At 48.3% G+C, this 18733-nt stretch overlaps 2 protein-coding genes across 3 annotated transcripts in view; one reads left to right on the plus strand and one right to left on the minus strand.

Annotated features, from left to right (window-relative positions):
- PAIP2 (poly(A) binding protein interacting protein 2) overlaps positions 1–5518 on the plus strand; it is a 20980-nt gene extending 15462 nt beyond the window's left edge. Inside the window, exons 2-4 of the mRNA XM_004320938.3 lie at positions 280–443; positions 2046–2225; positions 4517–5518. Of these exons, the coding sequence (XP_004320986.1) occupies positions 306–443; positions 2046–2225; positions 4517–4573 (375 nt within the window). The 5' untranslated portion in view covers positions 280–305 and the 3' untranslated portion in view covers positions 4574–5518. The remainder of the gene's footprint in view (positions 1–279; positions 444–2045; positions 2226–4516) is intronic.
- On the minus strand, positions 1280–17662 carry SLC23A1 (solute carrier family 23 member 1). Of its 2 annotated transcripts, XM_033853233.2 has the most exons (16): positions 16579–17655; positions 16303–16364; positions 15546–15680; positions 14949–15106; positions 14125–14213; positions 13893–13960; positions 13543–13724; positions 13291–13411; positions 12874–13030; positions 12406–12553; positions 11548–11653; positions 11166–11295; positions 10929–11072; positions 10331–10426; positions 7200–7466; positions 1280–4006 (listed from the first exon to the last, which is right to left on the minus strand). In XM_033853233.2, the coding sequence occupies exons 1-15, from the start codon at positions 16700–16702 to the stop codon at positions 7219–7221; spliced, it is 1968 nt and encodes a 655-aa protein (XP_033709124.1). In that variant the 5' UTR covers positions 16703–17655; the 3' UTR covers positions 1280–4006; positions 7200–7218. The 2 variants fall into 2 exon arrangements, with proteins under 2 accessions (XP_033709124.1, XP_033709126.1); XM_033853235.2 differs by lacking the exon at positions 10331–10426 and having other exon boundaries at positions 3585–4006; positions 16579–17662.
- Positions 17663–18733: the final 1071 nt, after the last annotated feature.

An 18733-nucleotide genomic window follows, 5' to 3' on the forward strand; every position in this document is an offset into this window, starting at 1 on the left:
CAATTTAAAAAAAATTGGATGGTTTGGGGATTCCATTTAAGCAATTGATTGCCTTTGTTTACTGTTATTAGAAAACATTAGATGAATCTAGGCTATTCTCAGCTATTTCTTAAACATTAAAATCATTTAGGAGGAAAAGCTTTCCAATTGCTGTGTTTATCATGTGCATTAATATATCATGTACATCTAATACCTAATCATGATGGCTGGTAATAATAGATGCTCACTAAGAACTGAAAGAATGACTGACTAGATTAACTGTATTGTTCTTCCTTTAAGGTTAAAGACTATATCTAACACCAACCATGAAAGATCCAAGTCGCAGCAGTACTAGCCCAAGCATCATCAATGAAGATGTGATTATTAACGGTCATTCTCATGAAGATGACAATCCATTTGCAGAGTACATGTGGATGGAAAATGAAGAGGAATTCAACAGACAAGTTAGTTTTGTGTATAAACATGCTCTTTTATTGTAGCCTATGACAGCTGTCATATAATATAAATGTACTTTTCCCTGAAATGCATTTTTCACCTGGTCCCTTATATATGAAATACATGGATTTATGTGCTACCACTCCTATTTTAGTTGGATGCTGATACTACCAGGTTTAACTGCTCATTGAAATAACCTAAGGAGCTTTTTTCGGGGTCCCACCCAGAGATTCTGATTCAGAAGGATTTAGGGTGGAGCCTGGGAAACGTGTTTTTTAAAAGCTCCCAGGTGGTTCCAGTGAGCAATTAGGTTTGGAAACCACTACCTTACACCAGTCAGATTGTTCTACTGCAGTGAAAGTCAAGAGAGCTGGAATCAGGAGCAAATAGGCACAGGTACTGGGGTACAGATTGTACTGTTTTTCATGTAAGGTTCTCATTCTGATCAGCCTCAAAATCTGACACCACTGTTTTTTTTTAGAGAACTCTCATATATTGATAGATGTCTTTTATTCCCATATTTCTGGTACCTGTTTCTACCTTTCATCTAGTTTCTCTCTGATCCTGGCTTTGATAATTAGTAGCCAGCTTGATTTCACCATATCCAGTTATATATATTCAAGAGTAAAGCAATGTAGTCTTATTTCAGTGAGAATGTTTAGTTGCTGACCCTACCCTCCAAATAATTTTATTTATTTATTTATTTTAAATTTTGGCTGTGTTGGGTCTTCGTTGCTGCATGAGGGCTTTTTCTAGTTGTGGTGAGCGGGGGCTACTCTTTGTTGCGGTGCGTGGGCTTCTCGTTGAGGTGACTTCTCCTGTTGCGGAGCACGGGCTCTAGGTGTGCGGATGTCAGTAGTTGTGGTGCGAGGGCTCAGTAGTTGTGGCTCACATGCTCTAGAGTGCAGGCTTAGTAGTTGTGGCACACAGGCTTAGTTGCTCCGTGGCACGTGGGATCTTCCCGGACCAGGGCTCAAACCCATGTCCCCTGCATTGGCAGGTGGATTCTTTTTTTTTTTTTTTTTTTTTTGCGGTAACTGGGCCTCTCACCGTTGTGGCCTCTCCCGTTGTGGAGCACAGGCTCAGCGGCCATGGCTCACGGGCCTAACCGCTCCGCGGCATGTGGGATCTTCCCGGACCGGGGCACGAACCCGTGTCCCCTGCATCAGCAGGCAGACTCTTAACCACTGCGCCACCAGGGAAGCCCAGGCAGGTGGATTCTTAACCACTGTGCCACCAGGGAAGTCCTACCCAAAGATTTTTTTTTCCAGTCATTTTTGAGTGGGTTTAGGGTTTGTATAGTTTTAGAAGTATCACAGGTAATTCTGATACACATTCCTCCATGAGAACACTTCTTTGTTACTTCTTCCCCGCCACCCTCAGTGGAAAAAAAAGAATATTCTGCTGTGACAAGTAAAGACATAGCAAAACCCTAAACAGATCTTTCCAGGTCTTATGGAAAAGATTTTTTTTTCCTTAGCACAGAAGCAAAGGAGGAAGGTATGACATTATGTTTTTAAATGGTTTAGTTCAAGATTCTTTAAGCCTTTTCTAGTGATTTCATCTTACCAAGTGTGCTATAAATTACCCTTTATTTATTATAAATCCAGATAGAAGAGGAGTTATGGGAAGAAGAATTTATTGAACGCTGTTTCCAAGAAATGCTGGAAGAAGAAGAGGAACATGAGTGGTTTATTCCAGCTCGAGATCTCCCACAAACTATGGACCAAATCCAAGACCAATTTAATGACCTTGTTATCAGTGATGGCTCTTCCCTGGAAGATCTTGTGGTAAAGAGTTATTTTTTCATCTTTTTAAAACCTAGCTCATCTCTCCCATAAGTGGAAAAGCTAGCAACCATCTGTTTAAGAAGAGTTCTACATCTCTTCCCCTTCAGAAATGCTGCTGCTTCTTACTATGGAAGCAGAGGCCTCCTGGTCTTACTTATGATAAGGAGTGACTTCTGGCAACACTCTGGAGGTAGCCTGAGACTACTAACAGACTTCTTGCCACTGCTTTTAGATAATGATAACTATGTTGCCCTAGGAAATGTCTTAAAGCATTAATTCAAAAGGGAGTACACAGGATGTTCATGTGACTTGCCTATGCAAAAGTAGCTTGATGGAGAGGTTTTGCTCTTTAATTGTCTTAAATATTTGGTGAAATTACAAATTTTTTCTGAAAGATAAAATTTGAGGTTTTTTTTTCCTGACCCAGGATTTTCATTGAGTTACCCCTAACTCCATTTGGAACTATGATAAAGACTTTTACATGCTCTTGGCAGAAAAGGAACACAAATCTTTTTATATTTTTAGTTATTCTCAGTGTCTCATTGCTGATAGTTTATTTGTAGTGAAAAGTTTTTTCACGAATTTTGATAACTAAGCATCAGTACTAGAGTAAAACCTAATGATTCGTTTGCTAAAATTAAGATAAAATAATTTAAAGTCAGAATGTTAAATTTTCTTTCCATATGGACAGTCTGTCTAGTTGCTTCTACAAGATGGTTCTCTGGAATTTACCCCTAGACTCTGAAGTAATTTTTGCAGTTGTCTTCTGTTCACTGTGCAGTGATTTCCTAACCTGGCTGTACGTCATAATTACCTATGAAGCATTACAAAAATTTTCTCAGCAACATCCCAGACCTGCAGAATCAGTCATCTAGGCATGTTAATTTTTTAAAAGCACTCCCAGAGGATACCGCCAGCCCGCCCTATCAGGCATTTGGAAACCATTTTTCTAAAGGGCTGTATAGAGAACACTGAAATTTACTTGTGGTATAGCTTTTGTTGCAGTAAATGACACTAACCCAATTAAGCAGATACATGATCTGAATAGTCTGTTGGGATATGCTTGCTTATGGCTACACATTAGGCACTCCACAAATAATCCTGGTTGCTCTGCGGAGGGAAGCCCTTTGCTGGGCATAATGTATAACTTTAACTGGACCCAGCATCTTTTCATTGTCTAGAAACTGGTTTGTTTGACTCAAGTCCATTTGAGGTTAATTCCTTCTCATTCTTTTGTAGCTGCCAAAAGATTGGACATTCAAGAACACTGCTTTTTAAATTTAAACCTCAGACTTTTAAAGTTTAGATGTATTTCCCTTGAGAGAAGGGAATGGTTGTATATAAATTATGAAACTTAAATTATTGCTCCAACATGTTGTTTAATATGCTTTGGTCTTGAAGTAAGTGATATTGGGGGCTCAGATTCAATCTGAAATCCTGCCAGCATGCCTACCATTTCAGGCCCTGGAATCGTCCTGGTTTCTTTTTTTCTTGATCAACTTGCATTCAGAGATGTGGTAGAGGAAAATTTCCAGCCATTCCCTATATGCTGACACATCTGCTTAGGAAAGTAAAGATTTAGAAATACAAAATAATGGTGGTACAAGTCTCTCACGCTCTTAGAGGCTTTGGCCCAGTCTTCCCCTAACTGATGCAAAAATGAAGTCCCAGAGAGTGACTTATCCAGGCCTATATAAGAAGTTAGTTAGCAGAGCTGGGATTCCAACTTAGGTCTTCTGGCTCCCCATGCAGTTTTCTTTTCCTCTTATATACCATGCTACCTGTGGGAATTAGAATACAGCAGTTGTAGAAAGACAACTCCATATTTTCAAGGAGCCTCATAAAGTAAAATTAATCTGTAAATCATTCCCCAATCACTTTTATCATCATTTCAACACTTGTTTAGTATTTTTGCATATTATGAAACTGTTTAAATAGCAAGTCAAGTATCATAGTTAAACGGACAGAATTCCGTGTTCTGAGACACTCCTTTAGTTGATGTGAAGTTAGTGAGTTTCTGATTACACTTAAGCAAATTTAATTTCAATTTCTACTTTCTCTTTAGAAACTTGATAAAATTTGGTATAATATACGTAGCTTACATCTGGTTCCTCCTTTCCCTGCTGTGGATTTTATTTTTTTTTTACTTAAGTTTGACCTTACAATCTGAATTCTTGCCTTTGTCTTATATTTTTGGAAGATGTTTTTGCATGTGGATCTGGGTTGAATGCTTCTGAGTATCTGAAGCTTATCTGTTAATGAACTTGCTTTTTTATGTACTTATTTTCCAGGTCAAGAGCAATCTGAATCCAAATGCAAAGGAGTTTGTTCCTGGGGTGAAGTACTGAAATATTTGAGTAGACGGGGCCCTCTTTTGGTGGATGTAGCACAATTTCCACACTGTGAAGGCAGTATTAGAAGACTTAATTGTAAAAGCTCTCTCTTGTCACTGTGTTACACTTATGCATTGCCAAAGTTTTGTTAGTCTTGCATGCTTAATAAAAGTGCTGAGACTGTTATTAAGTAAAAAGCTGTCAAACATTTACTGAAAATAGAATTGGCCCCATGGCTTGATGTGAAGACAGTGAGGAAAGAAGCACCAGTCAAGTTGTGTCAAAGCACCAAATTAAATGACCTCTAAATCTTAGTGAATTGTCCTTTTTGAGACTAAACTGGTCCCTTAACGTTAACTGATACTTGTTAATGTCGAAATTTTTTTAAATGAGTAAATTTAAGTTCTAGTAGTTAATTTCTCAGTTCAGACTTAAATTTGCATTTGTCCCCATCAGAAAGAATCTCCTTTTTCTGATGAAGGCTTGTTAGTTAATTTGAAATAATTTTTTATAAACAAGTATGTCTTAGGTTCACTACCTTAGTAACCAAAGTCCTGGCTTTTATGGTATGTTATCATGTAAGAAATATTGAATTCTCCTAATGTTACATCTGAGAAAGTATGTGATTTGAGAACTACATCCTCTTCTAAGGAGTCATTGCATCAAAGCTATACCTGTGTAAAGTCTAACATTTGACCAACCCATAATCCAATTGAACAAAGAAATTGTAACCTGTGATTTGAGTGGTGCTTTTCCTTGCTTTGTTAACTATCACTACAATAGTCTGCAGCACAACTTTTCTTTTAACAAAGCTAGAACAGTTTTGGCTTCTTAAACTTCTTATTTGGGTAGGTTAAGCTGCCATACGTGTTCAGTGTGAATAGTGTTTAAGTTGAAAATATTGTAAAAAAATTATATTTTTTCAAAAATATTTAAAAAAATAAATAATAGTAGAACTGAGCAGATGGTTGTGTTTATTGGTGCTGGAATACAGACTCTCCAGTGGTGATACTTCCTTCAGCGTGGGCTCAGTCCCTCAGGACAGCCCTGCTGGCAAGATTTGCTGAGAGAGCAGGCTTTATTATTATATTCCATAGTGTCGAGTATGTTGTTATATAAGTGTCTGTCCAAAATACAGCAGTAAAATAAATCCCATAGCCCCTTCCGTAGCCCACCTTGATCACCTCAGGCTGCAGTGTCAAGGCAATTAAATATATCCATGTTAAGAAACTTTCTGGCTGGCCAGCATAATGGTAACCTTACTGTAGTCTAACCTTCATTGAGTTTTGCCCTTCACAAACCATTGCTGTTCTGATTGGACTGGTTTGCTATTTTGATTCACCTGGACCTTCCCCTTTTTCACCCTCACAAGCTAATTAATAATAGGTTTGTGGCTAATATTTATTTGGGATAGGCTGTCAAACCAACTAGCAATTTCCTGGTTCCACATACAATTCTGCCCCACGGCCCTACTCAGTCGTTGATAATGTCCTCTGTGTTCTTCTTGAGCTTGGAGGGCTCAAGATTAAGAAGGCCATCTAGTCAGTTCTGGGTCACATTCTTCCTAGGGTCCTTTGGTGTGCGTACCTGTGCCTGGTGTTTTTTAATAGCTACCTTACTAAGCTAATAAACAGGTTTTTTTAAGATGCTGAAGCAGACGATCCTGCTTGGCTTTCATTCTTTTTGGAGCCATAATACCACCAGTCCCCTCTGTACTCTAACAGCTCAGTACCACAAGTGGCACAGCAGGCTGCCAAGTATGAGGGTTACAGATCACTTCTCTGAGCCTGGACGGGGGCAAATGAGTTCATTTCCACATACTGCCGAATTATCATCATGCAGTATAATTAGAGGTTATAAACTTGAATTAGAGAGGCATTGTAACCTAATGTTTAAGAGCAAAGACTAGCCTATCTCAGGATTGTGTGATTAGTTAATACACATCAAGTACTTAAGACAATCCCTGGTACATAGAAAGTTCTATTTAAGTGACTTATTACAATTAAGGAGTTATCTAAGCTAAGCTCTCACTTTGTTGGAACTTGTCTGAGGCAATGTGCACATTAAAACCACTTTGATTTTTTTTTAAGGGCTTGAAACACATTATTACCCCATCTGGGCCTATGTGGCATAGTTTTAGGGTAACTGAAGTCATTCTGTTTCGTAGGGGTTTTATCTTATTACAACTATTTAAACAAGGCACCTTATGTGAGAGGATTTTTCCTATTCTTATGCTATGTCAGTTACTTCTCAACCTTTTCTATGTCATAAAGTGTAATTTATCATACTGGAGTGTAAGGATGAGGCTGCCTGTAGCTAGAGTTTATGGCTCATGGGCTCCAGTTGACCCAGTATCAGCCCAGATAACCAAAGGCCAAAGGGATCAATACTTCAGTATACTTGTAACCTCCTACAAGGTTACTGGCCCACACCTGTTGGGAAGTTCCACTGTCACTATAAAATGGCTAAGGAGTTCCACATATGTATATTGACTTTTTACCCAGTATGCCTTCTGATTGAAAATATTCAAATAGGTCACAGAAATGGAAACTGAGTACTTTGTTTTCTCTTTGGTTAAAGCATAAGAATGTTGTGATTTTTCAACCCTCCCACAAAAGCCATAGACTAACAGACATCCTACCTTTCCTGGGCGCAGTTTTTCAGATCTTGGTGCACACAGACCCAGTTTCTGTATTTTGTGGGGTATCTTCTGGAACTGGAAGCTGGTCTTTTGACCTTGAAGAAAATCCTTTGAAGACTGGGCAGATAGGAATGTATTTCAGAAAGGCAATTCTTTTTACCATGCTCATCCCGATGGGAAAGTCATAGCTCTTCAGGCTGGTAGACATCTCACTGTTGGCATGGGCCCCAGCTTTCCACTGTATCAGACCTCGTTCCTCTGGGCTTCCTGGAAGAGGACAGTGGGGTCACTTACCAGAGCCAGCAATCCTCTGCTACCTCCCCTTCCCATAACCTAGCCATAAGGTAGACTTCTGGAGTTGTCTTGATTCTCAATTCTCTGGTCCTGAAAAGTTGAATCTGTGATATCTCAGCTCTTAACTTGGCTAGAGCTCTAGGGAACCCTAAGGGATACTGGTTATACGTAATTAGTATTTATTGTGTATCTACAGTGTGCCATGGTCTGTGCTAAGTGCTTTTATTTCATTATCTAATTTCTTTGAAACATTGGTGGGAGGTGTATAGGCACTATTACACAAAATTTTATGATCAAGAAGGCAGGCAGACGGTTAAGTAATTGTCGGCCTACATCTCGAGTATGGGGCTGGTGTCTCCTGGGCCAGTGGGGACCAAATAATGCTCAGACTGCTGTGAGGGCAGGAAGTTATATTTTGAAACACTGTAATCAGTATTAATATTCAATATTACGATTCCATATTTGGAAAATAAACTCTCTTGTTTTTATAATACAAACTTCAGAAAGTCAAGCTAAGTAAAATCTTTGTTGGTGGTAGGGATACGCGAGAGAGATTTTTTACAACTAGGGGAAGTCTCCTTTAGGAGGTATGGGAGGGATGTGTGAATTCTCTGAGGTTTTCACAAGAGGGCTGGGGTTGACCGAAGACTGTGAGACAGTGTAAATCTAGTGCAAAGATTTCCACGCGTTGGCAGCCCAGACTGAAAAGCCCCATGAGTAGAGAAACCAAATGTGTCCCAAAGTCTCAGAGGAGAGGGCACTGAGGGAGGGCTGGCGTCCTTAGAGAAGACCACTTGGAGGAGGTACTGTTTGAGCTGGGCCTGACTGCACAAAGAGCACAGGTGGGCAGAGTGGAGGGAGAAGAGCTGCAGCTGTGGCACAGGACTGAGGTGACTGATGGCCCCACTCCTCACCACTGCTGGGACACAAGAGCCAGCCCGGCACTCCCTCGCCTCCCCTCCACATCCCTACCTGTGTTGCCTTCTCCAGTGCTTCTCCAAGTCCTAATCTTCTTGGCCCCACCCAGAATCATCCAGGAAGCCCTCCAGATGACTCCAGCCCAGGCTTATTCACCTCATTGCTCTAAATTGCTTTAAACCTAGTTTTACTTCCTATCTTGTTGACTTAATGTTTTTTACCCTTAAGTGTCTAACTCGCGGCCATGCTTGCTCCAGTAGCACTTGCTGAACCAAACTTACTGCCCCTCTAAGGTTGGTCTGTGGGTAGGTAAAGAGTAAGAGCAAATGCAAAGTGGTCTATCAGCAAAATATACCCATTCTACAGAATAAAGCTCTGTAATTCCATTGTTGAGGACAAGGTTCTGAGCCAGCCAGACCTGGGCTTGAAACCAGGTTGTGTGACCTTAGGCAAGTGATTTAACCACTCTGAGCTTCAGATTCCTCATCATGCACATTGAAGGACTGTTGAAGATTATGTAGCATAATACATATATTGATCATTGGCAGAGATGGTTGCTGATGGGCAGCTGGGTTGAAGGATAGAGATGTGAGGAACTCAGGCACTCTGAGGCTGTTAACATCTGGGTAGCTTAATCCAGCTGCCCAAATCACAGACCCCTCTGTAGAGCTGCCCACCCAGACGCCCTCTATCTCCGTGGATTCCCTAGGCATTGAGGTTGCCACTTCCCTGTCTCATGTCCTCAGGATGAGCTTCTCCAGGTCCCACCTCAGCTTCCTCTGGTGGGCGAGGGGGGTACCATGGTCAGGTATCACCCATCCATCCAAGTGATAGCTGCTACCAAAAGCTCCCTCATCTGATGCTATCTAAAATCCCTGAAAGTGCCAGGGAGTCCTGGCCCTTCCCTGCCCAAACTCTAACCCACCAGCTGTGCATAGCCAGCCGCTGATTCCTGTGCTCTGAATAGACACTTGTGTCTTCAGAGAGGGGAAAGCAAGTGGGGTCAGCTATGTTTAGGCTGTTAAGTCGCAGAAGATGGAGAGCTATCATCCTCCATCTGTCATCTCTGTGGACTGATGCAATCTAGCCCCTGTCTCTACGGAGCTTTCCTTGATCTTACACTTCCCCTGAAACTCTCTAGCAGAGGCACTGTGGTGGAGTGGCTGGGACACAGGCCTTGGACTAACTGCATCAGATGGACTTGTTTAAATCCCAAATTTGCAGCGTTTTAAATCAGCAAGTTTTGTGACCTTCGGTGAGTCACCTAACCTCTGATTCTTTTTTCTCATATAAAATGGTGTTGATAGTCTCTGCCTCACAGGATAGTTTTTGAGGATGAAAGGAGACATTTAGCTCCATGCCTGACCCATAAATGTTTGGTAAATGCTAACTATTCTTATTAATAGTTAGAGCACCTGGTGACATTTAGTTTTTATATATTTCCTGGGCACATAAACATGGGTCAGGAGGATTCTCAGGGACCCCACAAAGTATCCTCCATGATCCCTGTAAAAAGCCCTGATACCAAAGAGAAACGTTAGGGGCTCTTCTAGTAGCCAGCATAAGTCACTGGCATATTTGGAGTGAATTTTGCCAACATACTGATGCTACATTTCCATCTGTCCTACTCTAAGAAAGCAAAAGCAACCCTCAACCCAGTGGCAACAAAGAAATGGAAAAGAAACAATTTACAGGGCCCGGGAATGACTCTCCTAGCCACACCCTCTTCAAGACTAAGAGGGAAGCCTGTGCCTCTATCAGGCTGGTGGTCTCTCCCTCCGGCCCATCTGTTCCTGCTTCTCCCTGCAGGGCCTGAGGCATTGCATCTGATCTGGCCACAGCTTCAGCTCAGGAGACATCTGCTGGACTGCCTGAGTCCAACCTGGTTCTCTGTTCCCCTTTTCAGGGCTGACCCATACCTGGCACTGTGTTGTCCAGTATGAAAGCGAGGCACCCACCCACAAACATCTCCGTAGTCAGCAGCACAGTCAGAATCTGGTCCACTTCAGGAATGCCTGTGGAATAGGCCAAAGGCTAATGGGTGTCACGGCCCCATCTGGAGAACGGAGCTCAGAGACTTTTTCCCCACTGGTGCAGCCTGCTGACTTCCTTGAGCAAGCACAGAGATGGAAAGTACAAAACCTTGACTTTCAAGATTATACACCTCTGCCTCCCATCCTTGGATTCAAATCCCAGTTTTGCTGGTTGCTACTTGTTTTGCAACAAATCATTTAACCCATCTGAACCTCACTTTTCTCACCTGTAACATGAAGATGGTAATAGTATCTATCTCATGGAGCTGTTGTGAAAATTAAATGAGCATATGTAAAGCTCATACCTGTCCACAGAAAGTGTCTTAGTAAAGAAGAGCTGTTAATTAGCCTCAGCTGCTAACATCCAGAGACAGGCAGGATTTGTGGCTCTGGCTGTGTGGAGCCTTTGAGGGAAGAGGCTGTGCTCAGAGTTGAGCCCACCACACCTCCCCCACCCTGAGACAGGTAAGACAGGTGGAGGCACCTGTGTTGATGGCATCCGGGTTGGAGTCCAGGTAATTGGGCAGCGTGAGCCCGAAGAACATGGAAAATCCAAGCACGAAGAGGTTGCGGGAGGAGTTCATGTCCACGAACTGCAGGTTAGACAGCCCCACAGCTGTAATCATGCCTGAGAGCACAAAAGAACCGCTGGAGGCTCCTCGCGGGCCGGGTAGGCTCCACCACACGGCGACCACACCCCAAAAGCACGCACAACACTCACCAAAAAGGGTGCAGAACATCCCCCCTAGGATGGGGTCAGGGAGCGAGGCGAAGAGGGCTGTGAATTTGCCAATGGTGCCCAAGACCAGCATGATACCCGCACCATACTGCACCACGCGCCGGCTACCCACCTGCCAGTGAGCCAAGGGGTGGGGCTAGACCCAGGGGGTGAAGTTGTGTGGGGTTAGTTGTGGGAGGGGAGGGGCGCGGTGGGTGGGCGGGGCCTGTTATAAGAGCAAGGTACATATGGGTCAGAGCATGATGCAAGGGAGGCCTGTCAAAGGCAGGGTGGGGCTAGGCCAAAGTAGGGACAGGTTTGGGGCGGGGCCTGTGGCACATGGAATTGGGGCGCGGCTTTGTGCTGCTCTGGCTAGTTGCGGCACCTTGGTAATCCCCAGGACACCAATGTTGGGGCTGGACGAGGTGGACCCGTTGCCCGTGCCCAGCAGCCCTGCGATAATGCAACAGATGCCTTCGGTGAAGATACCCCTGTAAGAAAAGGGCAAGTGGGGGCCTTGGTCCATGCTCTAGCCTGGTTTGTGTCCTCCCATTGCCCTGGCCAGCCTGGCCAGAGTCTCTAGGGCTGTGTGAGCTGCAACTATCTGTCCGTAGTACTCCCCACTCCGGGCCAGAGGTGGGTCTGGGAGCCAGGAGCCCAGGTCTGAATGCCAGTCCCACTGCCCTGGCAATTAATCCTTAGGTGATTCTGGGCTTCAATTTCCTCATCTGTCAGATGGGGACATTAAGAGTACCTGTCTTACAGAGCCATTAGTGGATTGCATAAGAGAACGCACATCAAGAGCTAGACACATGGGGACTTCCCTGGAAGTCCAGCAGTGAAGACTCCGCACTCCCAATGCAGGGGGCCCCAGTTCCATCCCTGGTCAGAGAACTAGATCTCACATGCTTCAACTAAGAGCCCGCATGCCGCAACTAAAAAGATCCCATGCGCTGCAACTAAGAGCCGGTGCAGCCAAATAAATAAAGAGAGAAAGAAAGAGCTAGACACATGGAAGGCTGTCAGTGACTGTAGTTTCCCTTAGACTTCGTTGTCTCCTCAGCTGTTCGCAACACAGAGTGAGTGATGAGAGCATCTCCATTTCATAAGTAAGGAGAACCTGGAGAGTTAGTGACTTGCCCAACTCCTTGTCCCCCACCTCTGGGATTCAATTCTGTCCGGACGTTTGCTTCCTGAGTGACCCTTGAGGGGATGAGATACCGGGGAGGGCAGGTCGGCATACCTGTTGATAGCGTGCACTGGAGGGGGTGGTGCGCCAGCCAGGCGGGCACAAGCATAGTAATCTCCGATGGACTCAATGATGCCCGCTAATGTGGCACTAAACATTCCCAGCACAGCAGCCGCAGTCACTGTGGGAAGCCCCCACTGACCTGTATCAACAGGGAGATGGGAGGTTGGATGCAATGAGTGTTCCTAGGTGGGTCAGGGAGTGGACTAGGCAGTACTTGGGTGGAGCAGGGGAAGGGGTAAAGAGATCTCAAGCTGGGGTGGGAGCTATACAGTTGTGGGAGCTTATTTGGGGTCACTTAGAGTCATAAAGCTGGAGTGAGACGTTGAGTAACCACCACTCTGCCTGGCACACTATAAATGTGCAGCTAATACTTGTTATGTCATCAGCTGGACTCGGGTCACCAGGGGCCTCACTGATGGTCTCAGTTGGAGGCAGAGGGGCCCAGATGGAGTTGCTCACAGGGGTAGGGGATGCGGATCCAGGGAGCAATAGCCACGATGTCCCCTCGGGCATCTGTTCGTGCCTGGAAGCCATAGGCTGTGGGGTCTGAGGGCAGCACGTCCGTCAGGGTCAGTATATAGCAGAGCAGCCACACGGTCATGATGGCTAGCACGATCTGAAGTGGGGGTGGGGGGTGAGGGTTGCACTGAGGGCCCAGGAGGTCTTGGTCCAGGCTAACCAGCTCCTACCTTAGCCCTAGCCCCAGCCCGAGCCTGTGCCCCAGCCCCAGCTCAGACCCCGGCCCCCATCCCTGGCTAGGACCTCAACTCTGCCTCTAGCTCCCCTGCTGCCCCTGCCCTTTCCCCTGCCCTTGGCCCTGGACATAGGTCCAGCCCCTGCCCTAGTCCCACCCCGAACCGCCTGTCAGCTCCTCACGGGAAACATCTTGAAGATCTGGATGCGGAAGAGAGTGAGGCCCTTTCCCCAGCGGTAGACAGGCAGCAAGAAGGTGAGATTTCGCAGGTACTGGGAGAAGAGGACAATCAGGAGAATGGAGCTGGGGACAGAAGCACAAAGAGAAAACGGCTGGTAGGCCGGGCTGGGGGCAAGAGCCAAGGCTAAGGGGGCAGGACACGAAGGGGTTGAGGGACTGGGGCTGGGCAAGGATCAGGCCTGGTGCCCACTCACCAAGCTGAGATACCCCAGTGGGAGCCAGCTCGGTCACCAGCAGCTTGGAAGACAGAGAGACCAATGAGGGAGACAGTGGGGGTGACTGTAAGAGGCCCGATGTAACTGAGCAGGGCCCCAGGCAGCCCCATCAGCCCAATCACCACCTCCACCATACTGGACACCATGATTGCACCCTGGACCTGGAAAAGCAAAGATCAGCTATAAGTCACCATGTAGAAGCCATGACCTCTAAGTTAAAAAAATGTTCCTGGACCACATCCTCATATCCCCCAATTCAGCAGTGGCCTTCCCTCCCATCTAGTCCCACCCTCAAGTCCAGGTCTCTTCTACCCCACATGCAAACCCACCTCTCGTATCCGTGGGTGCCAAATATGAGAGGTATTCAGGGGCAGGCTCCAGTTACCATAGATCTCCTCTGGGGGCATAGACAGGAACACACACACACGTGCACGGGGAACAGAGAGAGAAAGTAAAGATGCTGCCCTGAAGGCACCTTGGGGTATGGACATGGAACAGTCGCCCAGACCTCCGGGCTCCTGGGGCTCCCCTCTCCAGTGCAGCCCCCAGAAATGTGCCCACCTTCTGGAGGACATTTCCATCTCTCCAGGGCCAGGATGGCTTTGGCTGGGACCAGAAATGCAAAGGCGCTGGCCTGGAACAGTGGCAGCCTGGAAAGAGAGGCACAGAGCAGCAGGGACAGGGTGGGAGGTGGGGAGGCAGGAACACAGAGACAGGGGAGATGGGGAGGGAGGGGCACAGAGCGAGGCACAGGGAGAATCACACACAGGGACAGAGACACAGAGGAACAAGGGCAAGGGCAGAACAGAGGGAAGTCACTGAGGCCCCAGGCAGGACTCTAACATTTTGGGGGCCTAAGAAAGAAAACAGATGGAGCCCCTGGCTCACAACCTGCTCCCTTTCCTTCTCAGCACCAGCTCCTGCACTGTGAGGGGCCACGTGCACGGAAGTGGACAGCTCAGCTCCTGCATGCAAGCTCCACTCACAACCTTCCTTCATCTTCCCACCAAACAAATGACCATCCTTAGGCCACCCAGGCCTAGGACTGTGCACGCAGGGGCAGGGGGCCCCCAGGAGGACGGACCACTGAAGAGGCCCACACAAGCCCTGGCAGCAGGGGAGTGAGTGGTCCCAATTACCCAGAGTAAGGCTTAATGGAGGAGAGCCCAGCTAGGGCACATTCCCTTTCCTTGAGGGACACCAGGGGTCCAGGGTGGGACCCCAGCTGCCTAGCTCTAAGGCTAGCCTGGAACCAAAAGCAGCAGGTGGGGGCAGATAGCAGTTTTTCTTGTCCCACAAGAGTCCTTTGAGACGGCTCCTGCTGTGTGGATCACTGCGTGTGTGTCTACGTGGGGTGGGGTAGGGGTGGGAGTGGGGCAGCTCACCGGATGCCCAGTGTGGTCTGGATGAGGGTGGTGATGCCCACACAGGTGAAGATGGTACCAATGAGCTGGCTGACCATGTACTGGTCACGGCCCACACACAGCGCCTCAGCCAGGAGGAAGGGCACAGCGATGGTGCCACTGAAGCAGGTCAGGTAATGCTAGGGGTGTGGGGAGAGTGCATGAGGCAGGGCCCACGGAGCTCACAGGGAGGCAGGGGAACCCTCACAGTCCTCACGCCTGCCTCAGTGGGCCTGAGCCCGTGCCGCCCCAGCCAGTGTGCCCACCCAGGACTGATACTCCCATAAGGCATTCCCACAGAGCGACTGCTCACCTCTCTGGGGGTTACTAATCTGCCCCCAAGTTATTCCTGCAGCTTCTGTGGAGTGGGCCCCCTTTCCTGTCACCGGCACTCCGCCTGGCAGGTGATACCTCGTCCCTTTCAGGCCCCATCAAGCCTCTTCCCCACCCCTGCTTGGTGACAGTCACTGCTTCTGACTTTAGGTTTCTCTTCCTGTTACCCAGGATGACCTCTTTGGCCAGGGAGGGGGCTGGGGAGCAGGCAGGGCGGGGGTGGGAAGGCCCTGGGGAGATGCCCACCTGGAAGCCCAGCAGGACGCACAGGTACCAGGGCGGCACATCCTCGATCTTGTACAACATGTCAGACTTGGGCTCTGTGCACAGGGCCGTCGGGGGGTCCTTCGTGGAGGTCCCTGCTGAGCCCAGGGACTCATGCTGGGGGCAGCAGAGAGAAGTAACTCAGCGTGGAGTGATGGGAACCAGAAAAGTCCATTCTGCTTCAGAATCAATTAGGTAGCCCAAGTGGCCTGTCAGCTCCTCAGAATGGGGTCCCCACCCTTCCTCAATGCTCATGCACCCAGCTACCCCTTGGCCTGGCTACACGTGGCTCCCACCTCACATTGCTTTGTGCAGGGATGAGTCCACTGTACTGGCTCCTGGAGCCCTCAGAACCTGGGCCTTCTTTCCAAGAGAACGGGCCCATACATCAGAAGGCCGGGGTCACCAGGAGAGGAGGCAAAGAGGGCTGGAGACTGTGACAGGCCCTCTTGGACGTACTCTGGTCCCCCCTCTGTCCCTTAGAGGTCCTTGGGGTGTCACTAATGGGGCGGTAGGCTGGGCCCCTGCCGGCCCCCAAGCTGGGGTGAGCCAGTCCCAGAGCAGAAGTCTCCTTCACCCCACTGCCACCCCACCCTTCCCCCAACTGCCACATTCCGCCTGGGACAGTCACTCTCGATCCAGTTCATCAGAACCTTTGTCTCTGCCCTCCCAGGGAGCAAGGACTGCTCAGGCCCCCAGCCCCACCCTGCCCCCACCCGCTCCCCTCATTCCCCAGCACCTGTGTCTGGCCCTCAGGGTCCTCCTGGGCCCTCATCTTTGGGGCACAGGTGTGAGCAGTTCCTGAGGAGAAGAAGGGATTGCTTATACGAAGGCCAAGGAGGACTTTAATCCGCATAGCCGACATTGTTCAAAGTAAATCTGTAACCAGATCTCCAACACTGATTGCGAAAGGAGGGCCCAGGCCCAGGTAACGTATTAACTCCGGCCACGGTGGAAAAGGCCGCCCAAGCCTCTGCCACATTTACCTCCCGAGCACACCCTTCCTTGCCCGCACCTGAGCCTGGGCACGGGACAGGTATTTTCCGAGAGAGGGCCGGAGAGGGGGTGAGGAGCAGACGGCCGTGGAAGTTTACCAGGCCCTGGGTGAGGTGAGAGGAAAGGAGTGAAAATGGGCACATATTATGGTACACTCTGAATGAGGCTTTTCCCTGCTTATTAATCAAAAGTTAATCATTATCATCATCATAACCCACCTCGTTATTTAGGACCAACTGCGTGCCAAGCAACATCTACGTATTGTCATGTTTAACCCCAGGTGCTAGGTGCCATTAACCTCTTTTACAGCTGAGGAAACAGATTTAGGAGATGTGATCTGACCAAGGCCACACAGGTAGCAAGGTTTTAGAAAGCCATTCCAAAAATTCAGGTTGGCCTGAACTACTGAGCCCACGCTGTTAATTATACATTAAATGTCAGACAGGGCTGCCCTCCCCACCACCTCCACTCGCCCCTCAGGGTCCCTGAGGCGCAGAACAGATGGGCCTCCGGAGAAGGAGCTGCCGAGGCTAGCCCGGTCTTTTCTGTCCTCTGTGTCAGGACAAGGATTCCTTCCCTTCCCCTCCCAGTCAGGACCAGCTACATAATCTGCGGGACCCAGTGCAAAATGAAAATCTGGTGCCCCTGTTGCAAAAGTATTATAAATTTAAAAACAGCAACAGCAGAGCATTAAACTGATTTGTGGGGCCTTTCTAAGCACCGGGCCCTGAGTGACTGCCACACAGCCGCTGAAGTCGGCCTGGGCCCGGCCTATTTTCCCCTCCTGGGGGCTGGGGAGAGCCCAGGGGCTGAGGGCCCTGATTCTGCTCCCTTCTGCGCTGCCCCAACCCCATTAGGGTCCACCTGCTTCTGGGTCGCTGTGCCCATGGCCAGGCCCTGCCCCAAGGCCTCCCCCGCAGCACCACTGTCCAGCTGGGCAGCAGCTTCATGTCACAGCCCCGAATCCGACGGCCTGTCCAGCCTCCAGCCCGTTCCTCTGTCCACCTGTCCTCTCCTCTCAAATCCTGGCTCCTGTTCCCAGGTTCCCAAAGTAATCTGACCAGTTCGAAGCCTCTACTCCTCGGCACTCTCCTCCCCACCCTCTCCTCCCCGGTACTCTCCTCCCCACCCTCTCCTCCCCGGTACTTCCCAGGGGCTGGGGAGACAGCCCTACCCCTTCCACACATTGTCCGTTGGACCCTCAACTCAACCCAAACCACATACCACACACATGGAGACAAAGCCGGGAAGTTGCACATGGTCTCAGATACACAATCACACAAATGGACCTGGAGCACCTAGACTCTGACGCAAAGTGTCTCTAAATCACTCCACAAAAACACAGGGCCACGCAGGTGCACGTCATGGGCTCCCGGCTCCACACCTGATACTACTGACTGCTCAGCCAATTCCTTGGGCCCTGGCTCTCCTGGTGCTTAAGAGTTCTCTCCTGAGGGCCAGGAGGAGGGGCCTCAGGCAGATGGGGAACAGGTGATGGAACGTAGCGGGCTGGGGTGCAGAGTGGTAAGGGCCTGCCTGGGACACCACCATTCCTTCAGCCCTAACCTTCCCCCACTCCCCAAATTTGAATCCCCTCCCAGCCCTGCCACTGCTCAGCCTGGGACTCTGCCTGAGCCTCTTTTGTTGTCTGAGCCCCAGTTTCTGCACCTGTCAACAGGGGATTAGAGTGTCTGTTCTGTCCACTTTCCAGGGCTTTGGAGGATCAGAGACACAAATGAAACTGTAAGCTGTAGCACCACTGACCCCAGATACCCAGACCCAGGTGTGAACCAGGTGGAGCTCTTTTCTCCGTTTCTAAGAAAAGGGCCCCAGGTGAGAATTTCTGGGGAGAGCAGGACGTAGAGCCAAGATACTGAATCCAGCCTGTTCCAGGACCCCTGCCCTGCCCTGCCCTGCCCTGTCCCAGGTGAGCACCGAGGGCTCAACCGTGCTAGCTGGGGTCAGAGCAGAGTCTAGAAAGTGAGCAGCTGCTGGGTGTAGACCCAGGAAGACTAGTGTTCTGGGAGGGGCACAGCAGCACGCAGTGGTTGCAGTGGGTATGTCCACAGGCAGCCTGCTTATGGAGTTTGCCTTGGCTTTTCTTTTCTCTCCTGAGGGATCTGGGGTTTCAACCGTTCAGATAACTGGTTCCATATGCCTTTGACAGCTCACTC

The sequence above is a fragment of the Tursiops truncatus genome, chromosome 3 (genome assembly GCF_011762595.2).
Source record: "Tursiops truncatus isolate mTurTru1 chromosome 3, mTurTru1.mat.Y, whole genome shotgun sequence".
NCBI classification, from domain to species: Eukaryota; Metazoa; Chordata; class Mammalia; order Artiodactyla; family Delphinidae; genus Tursiops; species Tursiops truncatus.